At 37.1% G+C, this 17,449-nt stretch overlaps 2 protein-coding genes and 1 long non-coding RNA gene across 3 annotated transcripts; 1 reads left to right on the forward strand and 2 right to left on the reverse strand.

The window, feature by feature from the left end:
• Positions 3,034-3,953, reverse strand: LOC109849669. Its single transcript, XR_002249197.1, has 2 exons — positions 3,871-3,953; positions 3,034-3,242 (listed from the first exon to the last, which is right to left on the reverse strand). It is a non-coding gene; the product is annotated as an uncharacterized LOC109849669 (long non-coding RNA).
• Positions 5,257-11,522, forward strand: LOC109850606 (CSC1-like protein ERD4). Its single transcript, XM_020420652.1, has 6 exons — positions 5,257-5,637; positions 7,477-7,652; positions 8,213-8,488; positions 8,785-9,629; positions 10,210-10,465; positions 11,014-11,522. The coding sequence occupies exons 1-6, from the start codon at positions 5,367-5,369 to the stop codon at positions 11,389-11,391; spliced, it is 2,202 nt and encodes a 733-aa protein (XP_020276241.1). The 5' UTR covers positions 5,257-5,366; the 3' UTR covers positions 11,392-11,522.
• Positions 11,932-13,717, reverse strand: LOC109849620 (phospholipase A1-Igamma1, chloroplastic). The gene has a single exon (XM_020419477.1). It carries the CDS (start codon positions 13,697-13,699, stop codon positions 12,029-12,031), a length of 1,671 nt encoding a protein of 556 aa, XP_020275066.1. The 5' UTR covers positions 13,700-13,717; the 3' UTR covers positions 11,932-12,028.

Genomic DNA, 17,449 nt, shown 5'->3' on the forward strand with positions numbered 1-17,449 from the left:
GGCAGAGCGCTTTTGATCGGGTTCTTGCTTCGATTCCTTTCAAAGGGCAGGTATTTGTGGGTTTTTTTCTTCATTATGGATTGAATTTTGGTTTTTTTTGGTATTCCTTTGCTGTTTTCTTGCCAAAGATGATGGCTTTTGGTGGAGTTGGTTCTTTCTATATGGGTGCTTGATCAAAGTTGTGGTCTTTTCCTTTGAATAATAAGTTTCCTTGAAAGCTGATAGCTTGTTTCTTAGACTTTTGGGAAGTTCATTAACTGATAATAGGTTGTGCTGGTTTTGCTAGGTTTAGTAATTTTTTTGATAATTCACGATACTCCGTATTCTTCTCTTTCCACAATATTTAATTTTAACTTAATGCATCATGTCCTCTCTCAGATATCATTTTGGTCAATTATACCATTTTTTTTCTTTTTGTTGTTATTGAGCAAGATGTATGGTGATATTTATAAATGTTGTACTTCTTTTCAGGTTCTTAATGAGACAAGTCTGTGGTGGTTTAATAAGACCGAACACATTACTCAAAATGCAGTGGTTTGTGCACCTGATAAAAAAGTTACATATACCTTCTTTTTCTCTTGCAACTCCTCCCCCCCCCCCTTCCCGAATTGTTTTATTTTGAATGCTGCAGTTTTAAGTGCAATTTCAATGATGTATCAGTTACATATTACTTTAACATACACTTTGATTTATATATTCTCCTCAGTATAATTGGTTCAATGTAAAGGGCCACACATAATTAAAATTAATTTTTCTAGTGTTTTAGTAATATTGGATCCTAGACTCTGCATATTCAGTTACATATTACAGATAATTTATTTGCATGAGGAATCCAGGCAACTTAATTTGCTACACTAAGAAAACTCATGAACAGGGGCTGAAGCTATGTTTGCTGACCTGGGCTACTTCAGTGTTAGAGCCATTCGGGTACTTGTGCTTTTATTCTTTGAATATAAAATCATGCATTTCTTTCATTCAACAAGTAATTTATAAATTGTTGAAGCTTCTATTACATGTTACCTTGTATTTATGTAGTAGGACATAATATTATTGAAGCTTCTATTACCTATTAACTTGTTTACAAAGCAAGCGTGAACTTGTTTACAAAGAAGCAACCAAGAGTACACACCACATCCTTTTTGCTTATCCACGTTCTCTGTGTTTCAGCCATGGTTTTAGCCTTCGAGACTTGTTTACAAAGCCTACTATCTTGCTATATGGTTTACAAAACCTGCTATCAATCTAAACAAATGAAGTGTGGCACATGTGGACACATATCATTCATTAGGTGTAACACAGCCATGATTTACAAAACCTGCTTTTCTATCTGCTTGGTTATATGACTGGTACTTTGACAAGTTGTTCTAACATGTTTATGGGCTGAAAATACTACATGACTGTGTATTTGTTTCAGTTTTGACTTTGGCTAGAGTTTGTGAGCCCCAAATGTGGTTTTTACAATTGGTTTTAGTTTTGAAGAATGGCTGAAAATACTGTTCTCTTGGTTTTAGTTTTCGAAGCTGCAGTTTCCAAAGCTCTGTTCTCTTGATTTCAGAACACTATTGCATGTTATTCCTTCTCTATAAACTGGAGGGTTTGCAGTGTTGGCTATGCATGTTTTCAGATCCTGGTTATGGGCCTGGTGCTTGTTTTCAGATCCTGGTTATGGGCATATATTGCCTTGGTGCTTGGTTTCACATCCTGATGCCTTGGTTGTTAGACTAATTATTTGTGTTGTTGTTTTTTGTTTTGTGTCCATATATTCATGGCTCTAGGATCTCATTATTGGTGGTGTTAATTTCTATTTTTGCAGCAGTACTAGTACTCAATTGCTGAAGATGATGAGTCTCCCAAGTCATATCTAATGCAGCAAAATTAGTTTTTGTTGTTCTGTGTACTATGATTAATTTCTTGTACTCCATGTTGGATTATCCAAAGATTAGTATTTATTTTTTGGCACATTTGTGTTGAACTTTTTGTATGCTACAACTTGGTTATGTATCAGTTTGAACCTTTAAATGAAATATTTTTTTTTATGGTTGTCATAATTGGAAGCTATTTCTAGTTCAACCTCAAAGGTTTATAGGCACAATTGAACTGCTATAAGAAGTGAAAACAATTGCTGAAATGCTATTAAAAGAAGAAAGACAGCATTCGCTGAAACGCCAAAACAATTGCTGAAATGCTATTAAAAGAAGAAAGACAGCATTCGCTGAAACGCCATTGTAGTAACTCAAACGCTATCAAATGTAAGACAATAAAAAGAAGAAAGACAGCATTCGCTGAAACGCCATTGTAGTAACTCAAACGCTATCAAATGTAAGACAATAACATCGTTGAAATGCTATGAATGAAAACTAACTAATAGCATTTTTCAACTGTTATAAAAGATATTCGTCATAGCAATACAGAAACGCTATTGAATACCCTTTTATAACTACATAAAAACGCTATGGTTGGAACCTTTTTGATAGCGTTTGGGGAAGCGCTATGTAAAGCCACAGACTTACTATAGCGGGTTCTGACACAGCGCTGATTAAAACGCTATTAAATAATACCATAGTGTTTTTCGGCCGCTATAGATGATTTCAGGTGTTGTAGTGAAAATTTCCTACGGATACAATGATTAAAATGTCTTTGTGGGCAATTAATATCGTGGACAAGTCACCATATACTTTCTAGAAAAAATTCCTCAAAGACCCAAAATATGGGACCAATAGGGGGGACAAGTGAGGTGTCACCCTCCTATTGGATAATGAGTTGGCCATCATTAATGGCCAACTCATTATCCAATAAAAGTGGGACACCTTACTTGTCCTCCTTATTGGTCTCATTTTTGGGTCCCTGTAGCAAAGCTCACTTTCTAGTATTAATATAAGACTTTCACGGGATTAAAAAAGAAGTATGAATACTGAAAAATTCTACCGGCATATGTAAGTCACCATGCAATTTAGGCCCAGTCCAACTGTATGGGCCTATGCTTCTAAATTTCAGTATGAAAAGGTGGTGATACTTATTAAAACTGAATCGAACTTCTCAGGCAGAAACCATAAATTTCTTTATTTATTCACTGATTTCATACAAGGCCCACAACATTGGGTTCACAGTCACAGCCCAACACCCACACACGTGGACTTGCATTCTTACGCAATAAAAGCTCTCTCAACTCTTATTAATAGAAAACCTTCTTTCAAATTTAAAACCCTATTTTCACCTCCATCATCTTGACCCCAAACTAGAGCCTGCAATAACATCAAACAGAAAAGATAGAGGGAAAAAAAAATTCATTTCCAAGCTTAAGTTAAGGGTGCATTTTCATAAAACTATTATGAACTACCATAAGCTTTTTATTAGAGAAAAGTATCTCAAATCTTCAAATTACCGGAAAAAAAATACTGCAATACTGTCTAAAACCTACTTGTGAATTCACTATGTCTAAAAACTATTGTATAAAATCATAACTCTCGCTCTCACCTCGATTCTAACACGAATAATCTTACTAGATGATCATATTGTGTTTTTTTATATCATATGATACTTAATTTCCTATTGATTTGAGATTTTGCGATACTTCTCTCTCATAAAAGTTTGACATAGCTTTACATGCAAAACTGCCACAAACTAAGGAATGGTATTTGCCATATACCTTCCAAATACATAAAAAATGTGCATATTCGCTAATTTATCTCTAGCTACATCGCCTCACATAAATTTTTACACCCCTTTTATTTATCATTGTTAAAATTCATAGGCGTACGTAGTAAATAACTAAATATTTGCCATCGATCTACTACTTTCAACTTCAAATTTAGCGACGTTAAATGAGAGGAGTATTTTAAGTCAGTAGGGTGAGTTAGCAAGGGGGCTCACTGGGTGCAGTCGACGTTGCGGCTAATAGGAAACGGCACGGGAGTCCCGCACATCTCCGGCAGCGCGTCGCAATGTCCTTGACGAATTCAAAGGAAGGACGGCGCCATTCATGGCACCGGCACGCCGTCTGCCGTCCTCCGAGTGGGCCGCCAAGTCCCAGCCCGCACGCCGTCGCAGCATGAGCGTCGGCACGCTGCATCCCTGTTCAAGAACCCACGCACAGAGCTCAGCGAAGCGAGTCACCGCGCACGCGATTCGGCTGCTCCCGCGCACGCAGCAGGGCTAGGAGAACGGTTCTCATGTTTAGCTTCATCTTGAGGCTGTTTGAGGGGTTTTACATAAGTGTGAAGTATTATTTATAGAGGAGCTAGAAAGTATTTATTTATATTAATGGGGTGATTTTTTTTTTTTTTTTATTGTGGAGGAGGCGTTCTGGGTGTGATGAGATTTCTATTATTATCTTTTTTTTTTTTCCTTCTTGGTTGGGGAAATTAGTTCACGCGTTATAGGTGGTTTTGGTTAGGGGGAGATTAGGGGAGAGCTCGCTTGATGTTTGGTGCGCGTCTGCTCCTCCTAGCTAGGTTCGAATTCTATTCTATGTAGGCATTCTTGAAATTAGGATGAAGTTTAATGTACGTGAACCTAAATTCTCTGTGATTTTCTTAAAAATAATCGACTCCTCCATTACGTCGATCTGGCCTCGACTCGCGCTCTCCTCATTATATTTAGTATGATTATGACGACAAACCCAAAAATAAAAATAAAATAAACTAGCCTCCGATACCCATTAGTATTTGTCAATTTCACCCCCTATATACAGTCCCTACTATAATGGACTTGAAATGGGGGTGTTTCCTAAAATACAGTAGTTGACATGCATGAATTTGACAACAACGAACAAAACAGCCGTCTTAGCTAACATAGTAGGCCAAATTAAAAATGTTATTTAAATCATGTAAATTTAGTTGATAAATGACTATAACTTTCTTCTCTCTTGCACAAGACGATGGATTATAATTAAATTGTCATGTACTATTCTCAAGAGTTTAATGAATCATCATATAAAGTCACATACAAACAAAATGATTTTACATCAATGTAAATACAATATTGTGATTTCCATGATGACTCTGTGCGGAAATTTATTATTATTATTTACAAGTTCGGATATGTTGTCTGATTTTTTTTTCCCCAACCAAACTTTATTAAAAAGACAACACTAAACAAAACAAAACAAGGAACAAAACAGCTCGTTGATATGAACAAGGGCACCCTAGTAATTATCACCCAAATGCTTTGCTTTGTTCTCACTCACCCGCTTAACCGCCACCATAATAAACTCGCTCTAAACCCCCACCGTTAAAAAGGTAACGCTTCCCCTTTTCTTGTTCTATACTTCTTCATTTCTCTCTTAACGGCTACTAATTATTCTTCATTTTTATCTCAAACCATCAAATTAATCCCAAAAAAAAAAGAAAAGAAAAAAGAAAGAGAAAATGGATATCAGCTCTTTTGTTACATCGTTAGCGACTTCTTTCGTAATTTTCGTCGTGTTGATGATTTTGTTCTCATGGCTTTCGAAAAGCCAAGGAAATGAGGTGATTTATTACCCGAATCGGATCCTCAGGGGTTTGGACCCGGTTGAAGGTCGGGCGAGGACCCGAAACCCGTTTGCGTGGATCAAGGAGGCTTGGGGGGCCAGTGAGTCTGACGTCATCGAGGCCGCTGGCGTCGACGCTGCCGTCTACTTGCTTTTCCTGAGTTCAGGTGATTTTAAATCATCATTTTTGTTTCTCAACCTCATCGCATGCATCCTTACGAGTTGTCTACAAAATGCGGAAACCTATAATTAAGAGTTTTCTGCAATTACAATTGTTATTGGGTGTTTAAAAGTTGCTGAGATTTGCCGCAAAATTCTGGAAGTTCTTGGAGGTTTAGTGCAATTCACCGTTTGTAAATTTCCACAAAGGAAATAAGCTTAATTATGTGAGAAGCTCCCCAAAATGCAGGTTTTTCCTCTCTTATTTTCGAAGTTCACGAAGGTTTATGCAAATCATCCATAAGCTCAGGGTTTTTATTGTAAAATTTACCAAGTGCGGAGACTTCAGAGGGCGGAAGAATCGAAGGTTGCCTAAAAAATTATCATCGCCTAGCATCGCGTCTATTTGAGTTTTGTGGGTTGAGTGTAATTTAGGGTTCGCATATTACTATGCTTTGATAAGTTGCCTTTGTTATTTCCTCTAGTTTTTTTTTTAGGATTTTAGAATGAAATCCATGAACCGTTCTCTCAAATTAAGTACTTTCATAACAAGCGGGCCCTGAATACTCAAAGATTTTATTGATGTTTGTGCCCCTAATTTTTAGTAGTCTTCCGCAATTAATGGTGATACATTTCCAGTGAAGAATATGATACATCGTGTGACTTGAATTGTCATTTTGAGATTTGCATATTTGTGTTTTTCTTTATATATACATAGAAAAATAATAAAATGAGATGGTGAGATAAGATTCTTATCATGAGATGTCCCAACAGGCTAACCAGAATAATAATCGGCATCGCTTATCGTGATTTACACTCATCATGATCTATATAAAGAAAAAGTTATATCATGTTGAAATTTATTATTATTATTTTAGCTATGTATATAAGTGACAGCTATTAAGCTGTCTGAAAAATCAACATATTAAACCAGTTTGATTCATATTCTAGAAGACTCCAAACTATGTGAAAATTTGATCATGTACGTTTGATAATGTTTTGAATAAGATGTTCGGTATAGATCATGTATTTGATAATTCGATTAGTCCATCTCACGATAAGGTTTCAGTTCATTATCTCACTGCTTGAAAATAGAGCCTCAATAACTTTTCACCTACTCTAATGTAGATGTAGGAACCAGATTAGTCCACATCACTATCAAGTTCGATGGAGCAATTTGATACCTAGTTTCTCCATTTCTCTCATATATATATGAGAAAAATGAAGAACCTTGGTACCAAGTTGCTCCATGGAACTTGGTAGTGATGTGGATTGAACTGGCTCTTACATCACTACTCGAAAATAGAGCATCAACTACTTTTTACCTACTCCAATGTAGATGTAGGGACCAGATCAGTTCACATCATTACCAAATTCGATGGAGTAACTTGGTACCAAGTTTCTCCATTTCTCTCATATATATATGAGAAAAATGGAGAACCTTGGTACCAAGTTACTCCATGAAACTTGGTAGTGATGTGGATTGATTTGGCCCCTACATCACTACTCGAAAATAGAGCTTCAACCACTTTTCACCTACTCCAATGTAGATGTAAGGATCAGATCAGTCCACATCACTACCAAGTTCGATGGAGCAACTTGGTACCAAGTTTCTCTATTTCTCTCTCTCTCTCTCTCTCTCTCTCTCTCTATATATATATATATATATATATATATATATATATATTTCATGTTTTGCCTTCACCATGAGAAAATAATTCATTTGGGTACAAAAACAATATGATTGCAAATGGTCTAGGACATACTTTATAAATAGACTTTTGCCATAATAATGTATAGGCTAATTTCTGAATGGTGATAATAATAGTGGATAATTTTGTATACAGTTCTTGCAATACTGGTCTTCTCTGGCCTAATTCTGCTTCCAATTCTTCTTCCACTGGCCGGAACTGATCATGGTCTGCAACAAGCGAACAATAACAGTAGTAGCAATGACGACGACAACAACAACAACCATGGGAACTTTACCAGGCTCGACAAGCTAGCAATGGGAAATATCCAAGTAAGGACTTGCTTGATGGATGATACTATTTTTACCTTTCATATATTCGTCTGTAGTTTAATTACTAACTGAATATAGGGTTAATTGCGGATAGAGCCCCTGTGTATCGTTGTTTTGAACTTACTGTCATCCTCTAGTTGTATTTTTGCAGATAGACGCCGTGAGTGGAATTTTTGCGGATACAACCCTTAGGGGGCCTACTTGTCAAGAAATAAATTTCTTCCTCTGTGAATAAAAGAGTCGAAAAATTTTCACTCAGTGGTCTACCTGCAAAAATAAAAGTAGAGAGATAGTAAGTTCAAAACATAGATACTACAAGGGGTGTATCCACAATTAACTCTTGAAAGTACCTATATTGCTATTATTTCAAGTGTTTATTTTTTGTTGACGGGCTTAGTATGCGAGAGTAGAGCCGTTACTGTTTGAATATTGAGAAGAGTAATAATGAAGTGAAATTTGTGACCTATCAAGGCTATAATGTTGTAACCGGTGACCTATCTTGAAATATTTTTTTCCTCATTGCTCTTAGTCTGTAATCTTTCACATGCATGTGCATTTAGGAGGGAAGTCCAAGGCTGTGGGCATTCTTACTAGGAACCTACTGGGTCTCCTTTGTGACATTCTCTGTTTTATGGAGAGCATACAAGCATGCCTCAGACTTGAGAGCAACAGCCAAAGCACTTCCAGAGGCGAAACCAGAGGATTTTGCTATATTGGTTAGAGACATCCCAAATCCTCCTAAGGATCAAACTAGGAAAGAACAGGTGGATAATTATTTTAGGGCCCTCCATCCCGACACATTTTACAAGTCGATTGTCGTGACAAACAACAAAGAGGTAGATTATTGACTTGAAATTTATTTTTAACTGCAGATGGACAGAGCCCGTGTACAACCGCCAAATTGAACTTACTACCCTTTTAGTTCTATTGTTGCAGATAGACCCCTAAGTGAATTTTTTTTGACCCTTTTAAGGGGTCTATCTGTAACAATAGAACTCTGTCAGGGGTTCTATTTTCTACAATAGAATACAGGGATAGTAAGTTCAAATTGGCAATAGTACAGGGTGTCTTATCCGCAGTTAACCTTATGATCTTTGATAATGCTCAATAAAGTGAAATATCTTGTATTTAGGCCGATAAAATATGGGAAGAGTTGGAAGGCTACAAGAAAAAACTTGCTCGTGCAGAAGTTCTATTCTCAGAGTCTAAAACTGCGAGAAAACCAGAAGGAACAAGACCCACAAATCGAATTGGTTTCCTCGGTCTTATAGGGAAAAAAGTCGAAACTATCGAATACTGTAATGAGAAAATCAGTGAACTGCTTCCTAAATTAGAGGCTGAACAGGAAAGGACCCTTGGGCAAAAGCAGCAAAACGCTGCATTTGTGTTCTTCAACAGTAGACAAGCTGCGATTTTAGCTGCACAAACCCTGCACAGTCAAATAGTTGATACTTGGACTATAACAGAAGCTCCTGAGCCTCGCCAAGTACTATGGCCAAATTTATCAAGAAAATTCTATGAGAGGAAAATAAGACAATATATTGTTTATGGTACTGTTTTTCTCACTATTGTTTTCTACATGATTCCTATTGGTTTAATATCTGCAGTAACCACATTAGACAACTTGAGGAAATCAATACCTTTCCTAAAGGTGATAGTGGACAACTCAGCTATTAAGACAGTATTGCAAGCTTATCTCCCTCAGCTCGCACTTATTTTGTTCTTGGCATTTCTTCCGAGTTTTCTTATGGTGTTGTCGAAGGCAGAAGGCATTCCATCGGTGAGTCACGCAATAAGAGCGGCCTCTGGAAAGTATTTTTACTTCATTGTGTTTAATGTGTTTCTTGGAGTTACAATTACTGGGACATTATTTAGCTCTTTGAAGACTATAATTAATCATCCGAGTGGAATTGTGAGCATGCTTGCGAAAGGCTTGCCAATAAATGCGACATTCTTCCTCACTTATGTTGCACTGAAGTAAGTTGAGTTTCCAACTTACGTAATTCTGCATGCATCAGGCTCCAAATCTTTTATATTTTCAAAGTAGTCCCAAATCTTTATTTTTTTTCTATTTAGTCCTCTATTTGTTTTAAGTGGCTTGAAATTAGTCCCTCTAGTTAAGGGGTGGTTGAAATCGAGGGAATCTTTTATATTTTTTGAGGCAATATCAGCTGTACCTTTATGCATTCAAACCCAACAACCTAAAAAACTTCACTGGAGTGCAAATTGGGCAAATATTCCGCAATATTAGACTTGAAGTATACTGATTTTGAGCATGATCATGGTGGATTTTGGTGTTGATTTCGATTGATTTTGGTTAGATGCTAATTGCACATCACTAGTTAACCACTAACCCAACCATGGTTAACAATTTGAATGGTAAACATAATAGAGGTACTAATTTCAGAACACTCAAAAGATTTCAGGGACTAGTTTCAAAATATGAAACATTGGAGGAGTAATATTAAAAAAGCTGCATATAAACTACATTAATTTCAAAATGTTGATACACTGTGATTATTAATGAACGTAAGTTCCTGTTTTGATTGCGTGACAGATTCTTCATCGGCTATGGACTTGAGCTCTCACGCTTAGTTCCTCTAATCATGTTCCATATGAAAAAGAAGTATCTTTGCAAAACAGAAGACGAAATTAAAGAGGCTTGGGCTCCTGGAGACCTCAGTTTTGCTACTAGAGTTCCTAATGACATGCTTGTAGTTACTATTGCCCTCTGCTACTCAGTTATAGCTCCCTTGATTATTCCCTTTGGAGCCATTTACCTTGGTCTTGGATGGCTCATTGCCCGAAATCAGGTACACAGACATTCCTTTTTTACTTGTGAAAAATACTGCAAAGTATAATGGTTGGATTCTTTAAAAAGTTGTATGTCCAAAATAAGATGTGCATACAAAATAATTCTCTCTTGATGGAATATGACCTATGAAATTTTTTTGAGAAAATATGACCTATGAAATTTTATCTACTAGATGCAAAAAACTTAACAAAACAAAATATTATAGGTCTTATTTTATAAAACTACCATCAGCATGAAGTTGATAAATTGATATGAGGAATGGGATGTATTTTTCATTAACATTTGCAAAATTTGTCAAGCGTACCACAATTTGTAACTTTCCTGTGAAGCTAATCACTTACGGAGAAGGAAGAAGAAAATTCTACCTCTAATCTATAAACAGAAGTGCATAATAAAGTGTGTGTGTTTTTTTTTTGCGTGTGATAAAACTAAAAGACAGATGAAAGAATAACAATATGCTGATAAAAAATGGACATGATTGTGTGCAAGATAATCCTAGTATATTTCATTGAATAAGATCATAAGGATGATGATGACGATGTGCAGGCGCTGAAAGTTTATGTCCCTTCTTATGAGAGCTATGGGAGAATGTGGCCTCACATGCACACCCGAATAATCGCAGCTCTGATCTTATACCAAATCACAATGTTTGGTTACATCGCATTAAAAGAATTTATCTATGCTCCCTTGATACTTCCCGTCATCGCAATATCCTTCATTTTTGCTTATGTGTGCAAACAACGCTTTTATCGTGCATTTGCCTGCACTCCTTTGGAAGTGGCATGCCAAGATACAAAGGAGGTTCCTAATCTAGAATCTGTCTATAATGCATATATTCCTGATAGCTTGAAGCCTGAGAAGCTCGAGGACTTTGAATATTTCGAGGATGCCCAATCTCAAGTTTCAAGATCTACATCCTTCTGATGAAATGAGATACTCAAATCTAAAATTGCATTTGTAATTAATAGTTTTTATGAAGACCACTGCTTACACATACTTGTTGATTGATATTTATGAGTTTACATCAGTGTATCGATTATTTATCTGTTAGACCATTTATGTGACTATCCTAGTTCTGCTTGTTTGTAGCATTTGCCCCCTTTTAATGATGATTTCTTAGTTTCCTTCCTGTTGAGCTTCTACTTCTCTAATTGGGTTAACTGCACATAGACTCCATGTAGTATGGTTGTTTTGCACTTACTTGCCCTGTAGTTTCATTTTTGCAGATACACCCCGTGTTAGAATCTAACTCTTTTACCCTCAGGTAGACTCACTAATATCTGCCAAAATTTCACCTAAGGTTAAAAGAGTCCAAGATTTGATCCAGGGGATCTATCCGCAAACAACGAAACTACAGGGGCAACAATGCAAAATAACAACACTACAAGGGGGTCTATGTGCAATTGGGCCTCTTTTATGTGAGAAAATAACCTCTATTGCTATGATCTGTACTGTTGTTCACTGCATCCATTTCTTTAGCTTCTCTATCTTTTTTTTTTCATTTTGGATATACACAGAAAGGATAATTTGTATTAGTATTAACTTTGTATATACACAGAATTCATATACTCTGTAAAGTTCTCGGCTCATGTCGAAGAGGCGAAGGTATATCCTCAGGCTCTCTCTGCGGCTGAACCCATCTCCCATAAGCATTACATACCAAACCCTTATTCGCACTCTGATTCCAGCACGCTGGAATCCCAAGTTCTTCCTTCAGCATCCCTGAGGCTTTATTCACCAGTGCCACATCCCTTTTCGCGGTTTTCCGAAACTCTGAATCTCTGCTCAGGAATCCATCAACCAAATGCAAGTAAGTCTCCAAGTTATGAAACCCAGCCAAATGTAATCCGCGCCTCAAATAAGGCGAAGATTTCACATCTAGACCCAACTCCAACCCAACATGGGTATAAACCCATTCTAGATGGAGTTTCTTCAAACCTTCATTGAATAGAATTCCTGGCAGTTTAGGCACCATGTCTTGTTTCACTACAACTCTCAATGTCTTCACTTTCAAATCCTTCAACCTATCGCTGAACGCCACGTTGCCTACCCGCGGGGCTCCAAAAGAAATTACAGTCACTGGAAGCTCAGGGATTGATGATGCAGCCTCATACGCATTGAGAAGAGCCAGAGCTCCTCCCAGACTATGTCCTGTGACCGTCAAAGAGACCTTTTCACCCTTCTCTCTGTAAAATTTGACCAAGTTCTTAACCTCTTCCATCACTTGCTCCGATGCGCTGGTCTTATTGTACCTCGAGGCCTCACTTTTTGAAGTGTAGATACTAAGAAAACCATGTTCAACCCTAACATCGCCGTGACCGTCTCCGATTGCCTCGAGCCTCCCTTGCAGATCCTCGAACCACTCGGCAGGGGCTATCGTCCCTCGCCAAGCGATGGCGATATCACGACACCCTATACGCCTTGACTCCTCATCGTTGCTCACGGCGACGTATCCCATCCAATTCGAGTCCTTGCTCCATGTGTCGGCGTGAATTGACCGTTCTAGCCATCGAGGGAGTTCTATGTGTGACATTGCGTATACGTGTTTAGTTACGTTGTATCGATTGTGGGCGAGGTTGAGTTTCTTGAAGAGGTTGTGCTTGTTGTACAGGCAACTTCCGCAGTACTCGGAAAAAGGGTCGAAGTCAAAGGAGTCGTAGGTTGCTTGCGAGAATTCGCCGTACTTGAGGATCTCACGGCGGAGCCAGGGGTGGAGGGGATCGAGGAGGGAGGACCAGTCAGCGTCGCCATGGATTTGAGGGTAGAGGGAGGAGATGTCTTCTCTAGGAGAGAGAGTAGGGGTGGTTATTTTTGTGGTGGGGGTTGGAGTAGGGAGAGTGTTGATATGGATGTTGTTGTTGTGTTTGTCGGTTGAGAGGTGTAGGAGGTTTGTTAGGGTTGAGGGGCGGTTGATGGTCAAGCTTGGGCGTTTTCCGGCGAGCGATGGAGGTTCGGTGGTTGTCGCCTTTGTGGTCCGGTGACCGGAGAGTAGTGTGTTATTGGTGGTAGGGAGAGGGATGCGGTGGATTGTTGAGATTGATGATACTGACATTGTCGGAAGAGATGTAGCAAGTGTTTTGTTTTTTGAAGGTAGTTTGTAGATTGTAGGTTGAAGATACGCTTGAGAGAGTTTGTTGAGGGATGAGGATGTGTTTGAGATATATGTAGGAAATAGGAAGGTAGGGGGGGTGTCTTTGAAGACCATGACTGTGTTTGTCTTGGTCTTTAGCATGAGCTATGACTTTGAATTAGCCAAATGATTCAGGAGGACAAAGTGTTTACAATTAATCTATGACTTTGTGCGGTTTGTCATCTTCATGTTTTATGTTGCATAATCTAATGATACGTAGATGTTTAACTGGTTATTATTTTATGATCACACCTTTTTTAAGGTAAATTAAGCAATATTAATTCTGTGTATTCACAACGATTATGATCATGATAATATTAATATACACACGCGCAAACACTCCAGACTACAGCAAGAATGAGATGGGAAGGTCTGGACCCAAGCTTACATATCTGTCCTTGTCTCTATATATTTGGATTGTTTCGTTGAACTCTTACTAATGGAACAACGGGTATTTGGCCACTGATTCCCTCTAAAATAAAAAGTAAAAAATAAAAAATAATAGATTCCAGTCTTATGTTTCCATTGAACATGCATGAAGGACCTTGAATCCTTTGCATTAAGGAATATAACGTCTCGTTTGGTACGCGGGAATGGACTCAAATGAGAATGGAATGGAAGAAGGAATGGAATGGAATTAATGTGAGAATGGAATAAGCATTCTCATTCTCACGTTTAGTTATAATTTATAAAATGAAGTGAGAATGAACGTATTTTAAAATTATATATTTTATTGATTCCTATTTAAGTGGGAATGCTCATTCCCTATCATTTCATTGGGAATGCTCATTCCCACATAAAGTGAGAATTGATGAGAAATGTGAATGAGCAATCCAACTTCAAAAAAGAGGATGTGTTTGGTAGAAAGGAATGAGAATGACTATTCCATTTCACCTCATTCTCGCGTACCAAACGAGGCCAAATAAATTGGAAAGAGATCATTTTCTCTTCAAAAGCGACAAATTTACAGTTAAATGGTTGGAAATGGAAGTCTTTGGAAATTTGGGAGAGTCAAGAGTATGAAATTTGAACTTCTTGATCAACACGATACTTATTTTCCAACCATGGAATCGGAAAATTAACTTACCGTGTGAAACCTTGATTAATTTGACTTGATTTTTTTTCTAGATTATCATAGGAGACAAATTATACATTCGGGGGGGAGTAAATTGTTGGGTGGCGAGGTTGCCACGTGTCCACGACGAATTCATTGCTTAAGAATTGAGAGGGTCGAGCCCAATCAATATAAAGATCAAGTTGGTATCAAGAAGAAAACATAATTGGCAAGTTGGGTTATTATATTTAGTGATTTTTATAAGCCAAGTTGACTTATAATTTATTAGATTAAGTATTTGGTTTTTTTTCAGGTTGAAATGGTGGTTATATTGTGTACGCGCATTGTAGAGAAGTGGACGATTTCAGGTCAGCTATAAAGTAGACCAAGTTGTTGAATCATTGTTAAGGTTGAGGCCCAATTTCTGCTCTGTAGCACTCATATTAAATTACAATAAAAGTGAAAATGATAGAGGGTAGGAGCTTGAGTACAAATTCTGGGTGATCTATATCATTCACTACTGATTCGGGATTAGTTTGAAAATTTTAGCTCTTCTATCTATGATAATGCAATACGTCTTTTTTTTATAGGGGTGGTTCCGATATAATCCTTATTCAAAGAGTTTAGAAGTTAATACATATGAAAAAAAAAATATACATATATTGTGATAGCAAATGTTGTTAAGTTACAACAAAGTCTACAAAGATCTTTCTTTGCTGCACATTAGACTAAGATGAGCTTCAGGACATTTTGTTACATGACATTCAAGAAATCAAGCTTTGGAAATAGATAAGCTCTATTTGTAATTAGCAAAAAAAAAACATAAGTTTTTTTTAAACCTTTTACAAAATTAACATATCTAATGATAGATAGAACAAATAAGACCGTTAGATCCATACATATTAAGTCGACACCCCATGGTCTCTGATACATGAGAATTGAGACACCAAAGTTTTAGGACATGAACATCATAATCAGGGGCGGATCCAGAATTTTAGTTCTGGGGGGACCGCGTACAAAAGATAGATAAAAAAATTTCTTAATGTAATTTTATTCACAAGAGATATACCACAACCTAAATAAAACGAGTAGAATAGCCAACATCAATATCTCCAAAATATTTCAAAAGAGGAAGACAAATATTATATAGAAAATAGTCAAATAAGCATCATCTATTTTTTTATAACTAAAATTTCTCTAACTAAAAGGAATACGACGTTCCTTAAAATTTTTAAAGTCTTCAATGATAGCATCAATGCTCAGACTTTTAGCAATTTCTCTTTCAATAAACAACATTAATACGTCGGAGAGGAAAGCATCATCCATTTTGCTTCGAAGCCTAGTTTTGACGATATTCATAGCTGAGAATGATCGTTCTGCAGTAGCAGTAGAAACTGGAAGAGTAAGCACAAGTACGATCACTCTAAAAATGAAGTCGTATGTAGCAGATTTATTAGTCTTTACCAACCATTGACACAACTCAGAAATGGTTGAAAGAGTTTTGAAGTCTGACCCTTTGACTACATTATGCTCATAATGTTTCAGTTGCATCTTCAAACTCTTTTTTTCTTCACTTGTAAAATCTTGTGCATAAAACTTGACAATAATGCTCTTTTCTTGAATGAATCCATTAGTGTCCACAAATCACAACACAATAGACATTTGCTCTTTTTTTTACTCATCACGGGCTTCATCAACAATATGTTAGATCTACATCAAAACTTGAGATCTAAAACCATATAGCCATGATTAATTCAAAGAGATTAACAAATAATCAAAAGAGCGGAAGCTTATACCTGAATCCATTGCTTGATCTTGAGATGGGTTTTGATCTTCTTGGGGGTGTAGAGAATTAGAGAATGTAACCCTAGGTTAGGGACCATAACCCCTTATTTATAGATGTTGTACTTTTATAATTTAGCCCCTCAATAAATTACAATTACAACCTGGTATCTGCACATATAACCCCATGACTTATTTAAATACCAAATTAACCCAACTTAATTGATCACTTTAGTGGGTTATCCTGAAAGATAGCAATACACATTGATTAATCATATGTGCCCACAAATAGATTTATTAGATTAAATCCAACAATCTCCCACTTGGGCACCATATGATTCCTTAAACTGTGTATAACCTTATGAGCTCAAAAATTGCTATCACTGAAATGGTATTTCCGAACAATCTCGTCCATTGACTATATCAATATAGGATCAAAGCGGCCTTCGTCACATTTATCGTGACTCGACCCATCAATGGTCACATATACTAATACAATCAAATGACATAGATCAATCATGGATGTGCAGCATGAAAATTACATGCAATGTGATCAGTACATGTCTATTTTCAACTGGTCCTCCTTAGTGAGGTCAAAACCAAACATAATGTAACAGAGTGTCTTAACTGAATACTTTATTCTGATCAGACAATACAACCAAACATAAAGCACCACAAATACAAACTCCCACTAAAACATAATATCCTCAAATAATACCACACCCATATGAGCAGTATGCTCATGAAAGACCTTAGGTGGCAATCCCTTAGTAAGAGGATCAGCTATCATGGAGTTTGTCCCAATGTGCTCTATGGATATCTGTCCACTCTGTACCCTTTCTTTCACAACCAGGAACTTAATGTCAATATGTTTTGACTTAGTTGAGCTCCTGTTGTTATTGGAATACATTACTGCAGATTTATTGTCACAATATAGCCTTAGTGGTCTTTCAACATTTTCCAAAATGCGCAGTCCCGTGACAAAATTTCGCAGCCATATTCCCTGATTGGATGCC

The sequence above is a fragment of the Asparagus officinalis genome, chromosome 7 (genome assembly GCF_001876935.1).
Source record: "Asparagus officinalis chromosome 7, Aspof.V1, whole genome shotgun sequence".
Taxonomy (NCBI): Eukaryota; Viridiplantae; Streptophyta; class Magnoliopsida; order Asparagales; family Asparagaceae; genus Asparagus; species Asparagus officinalis.